Source organism: Frankliniella occidentalis, unplaced genomic scaffold (assembly GCF_000697945.3).
Source record: "Frankliniella occidentalis isolate FOCC.00 unplaced genomic scaffold, Focc_3.1 Scaffold129, whole genome shotgun sequence".
NCBI classification, from domain to species: Eukaryota; Metazoa; Arthropoda; class Insecta; order Thysanoptera; family Thripidae; genus Frankliniella; species Frankliniella occidentalis.
In genome coordinates this window covers 475,051-477,996 of record NW_026267256.1, presented here as the reverse complement: position 1 = coordinate 477,996, position 2,946 = coordinate 475,051, and the positions used below count along the sequence as shown (strand labels likewise).

At 46.2% G+C, this 2,946-nt stretch overlaps 2 protein-coding genes across 2 annotated transcripts in view; both read left to right on the top strand.

Annotated features, from left to right (window-relative positions):
* Positions 1 to 193: 193 nt before the first annotated feature.
* On the top strand, positions 194 to 1,237 carry LOC127750064 (zinc finger protein 157-like). The gene is made up of 2 exons (XM_052270608.1): positions 194 to 212; positions 284 to 1,237. Exons 1-2 carry the CDS (start codon positions 194 to 196, stop codon positions 991 to 993), a joined length of 729 nt encoding a protein of 242 aa, XP_052126568.1. The 3' UTR covers positions 994 to 1,237.
* Positions 1,238 to 1,542: 305 nt separating this feature from the next.
* LOC127750063 (gastrula zinc finger protein XlCGF52.1-like) overlaps positions 1,543 to 2,946 on the top strand; it is a 10,632-nt gene continuing 9,228 nt past the window's right edge. Inside the window, exon 1 of the mRNA XM_052270607.1 lies at positions 1,543 to 1,566. Coding sequence (XP_052126567.1) covers positions 1,543 to 1,566 — 24 coding nt within the window. The remainder of the gene's footprint in view (positions 1,567 to 2,946) is intronic.

The following is a 2,946-nucleotide window of genomic DNA, read 5'->3' as shown; positions in this document are numbered from 1 at the left end:
CTAACGACCTGACAGTCTCATCCGTCATTTCGTTTTGTTCAGTTTCACTGTATGGTTAAATTGTAGTTTCGAACTTAAAATAAATCCATGCACCTTCAATCCTAAAAACACTCTGCACACATGTAGTTGAACAATATTTGTACAACGCCTTTTGGATACACGGCATTATGCGCCCACGGACTCTGGCAGGAACATGTACAGCGACCCTGCACGTGCATGCTGGTGATAGCTTGCTCTTCTTGTCGGCTCTACCGAATGTTTTAACACGTCACTCTTGTTACAGACGGAGAGTTCGAGATTCCGGAGAGGCTTGCGCTGACCCTCCACTGTCCGCAGCCAGCCGATCCTGTCTATGATTCCGATGTGGATATCGGGGAGAACAAGATCGCGGTGCTGGAGGAATGTGCAGACAGGGGTGACGGCGAGCAGGTGGGACTAGTGGTGAGCGGCTGCTTTTCGCTCCACAGCGCGGAGGGCGACGCGGGTAGTGACGGGGGACATGAGGATGACGGGGCCCTGGAGCAGCACCCCCAGGACGGCGGACAGGAGGCGGCCAAGGACAGATCCGGCTCCGGTGACCAGGAGGAATCCGACAGTGGAAAGCGGGTAGTTAGAGTGCGGAAGAGGCGTAACCAGAGCGGCAAAAAGACGTACAAGTGTAGGGAATGCGGGAAGCGTTATAGCTACAAAGATAGCCTTGATTACCACGTCAAGACCCACACAGGCGAGAAACCTTTTGAATGTGACGTTTGTAACAAACGTTTTATCATGAAAGCCAGTCTTGCTCTCCACGTCAGGACCCACACCGGCGAGAAACCATATGAATGCGACGATTGTAACATGCGTTTCAGCAGGAAGGACCACCTTAGTTACCATATTAGGACTCACACAGGCGAGAAACCATATGGCTGTAACATTTGTAAACATTGCTTTAGTAACAAATCAAATCTCCTTCGTCACAAGAAAACACACCGTAATGCTGCGGACCTCTGAATATGTGATTAACTATTAGTAGCCATAGATAAAACTGACTTTTGCTTAGGCAGGGTATTTGTTGTATGGTTGAAAGTTTCACGTATGGTTAATGTAGGCTGAAGGCCGATGAAAAACTGACGACTCGACTGCCTCGTCTGTCATGTTGATTTTGTATTGAGTTCCTTTATTTAATTTACTGGTAATTAAGCGAATAAAAATAAAGCATTGCACCTATCACTATTCTTCCTTGCTAAATACATGCTGCCCAAATATTCTTCAACAATAGTCGTGCAGTCGAGGGGTGTGGAACTGGTCAGAAAAGTGTACTCATGATTGTGTCTAGACAATCATTGTTTCAGATTGTGTGTGATTGTTTCTGATTGTGTCGATGATTGTCTCTGATTGTTTCAGACTGTTGGGTCAATATTGGGACATAATTGTAAAATTGTGTCATGATTGTGTGTGATTGTTTTGGATTGTGTGTGATTGTTGCAGATTGTCTATGATTGTTTGTGATTGTTTCAGATGGTTGAATAATGATTGTGATATATTTTGCAACCTTGCAACATGGCGTCGGATTATGACCTGATTGTGTGTGATTGTTTCGTGATTGTGTTTGATTGTTTCGGGTTGTGTGTGATTTTTTTTGGATTGTGTGTCATTGTTTACGATTGTGTGTGATTGTTTGTGATTGTGTGTGATTGTTTCATGATTGTTTCTGATTGTTTTTCTCGATGTACACATATTGTGTCCAGTTCCACACCCCTCGCGTGCATTGTATCTCCCGTATGGCCTGTAAAAGCACAATTTCGTCATATGTTTGTTATTCGTGGTTGTGCAATGCCCATTGTATGCATGATCATGCTCTAGTATCACTCGGGTTTAAGGCAATAAGGTGAATAGGGCAGGGGTCGCAGACTCGCGGCTCCCGAGCCAGGCGCGGCTCGCCTAGCTCGGTAGTGCGGCTCGCCTAGCTCGGTAGTGCGGCTCGCCGAGAGCTGCTCACGTCTTGCGTTCGGCTGGAACCGAGGTTCCCGAGAGCCGCGCTCTGGTTGGCCTAGTGTGCGTCTGTCTCTATCGCACTCATTGAGTGCCAGTATGACGGACAAGGACAGACACGCAGGCCGGCGGACGACACCACTAGCTCTATCTCTCTCACTCTATTGCCGAAGAGCTCGTGGAACGTGTGGCCTATGCTTCACGCGCTACGCTCTTACAGGCAGGAGAATTCGAATTGACGCACCGGACAAAGTGGACTGAAATCTAGAGACCAAAGGGGATTTTTTGAGACCAAAATATTTTTTTCCAATTTATGAGCCCGCTACACTAGGATGCCCCCTTAAAACTCAGGGAAATTCGGCGAGAAATGGTCTGGAAATCAGGGAAAACTCAGGGAAAATGGAAATGAAAATTTTGTGGCAACCATGAAACATGCGCGTTGGCATTTAGGCAAGATGTGCACAAAAATTCATGTCAAAATCAATAAATTTGTTCTTTTAAAGGGCCCTCACACGAGTGTGAGGATTACCAGGTATTACCAGTGATTACTAAGTCTGTGTACACCCGATTACCACAGTTGGGCACCCCTCGCCCTTTACACTGATATATAAAGTGTGCAACTGACACACACTTTAAGGTGTTTAACACCGTGTGGCACACTTCTATGTGTGCAACATGAGTTTTGAATAGTTGGAAGTGTTAAACAGGTGTGTTGCACACTTTTTAGTGTTCAACTTGAGCGTTGAGCTATAGTGCTCGTCGGTCAGGTTGAACATTTAAAAGTGTGCAACACACCTGTTGAACACTTCCAACCATTCAAAAACTCGTGTTGCACACATAGAAGTATGCCACACGGTGTTAAACACCTAAAAGTGTGTGTCAGTTGCACACTTTATATATCAGTGTAGCGAGTGTGCCTGCTGGTGTCGGCTGCCTTTTCTTTTCGGCCCTCCGAAGTGTTCTGACGCGTTG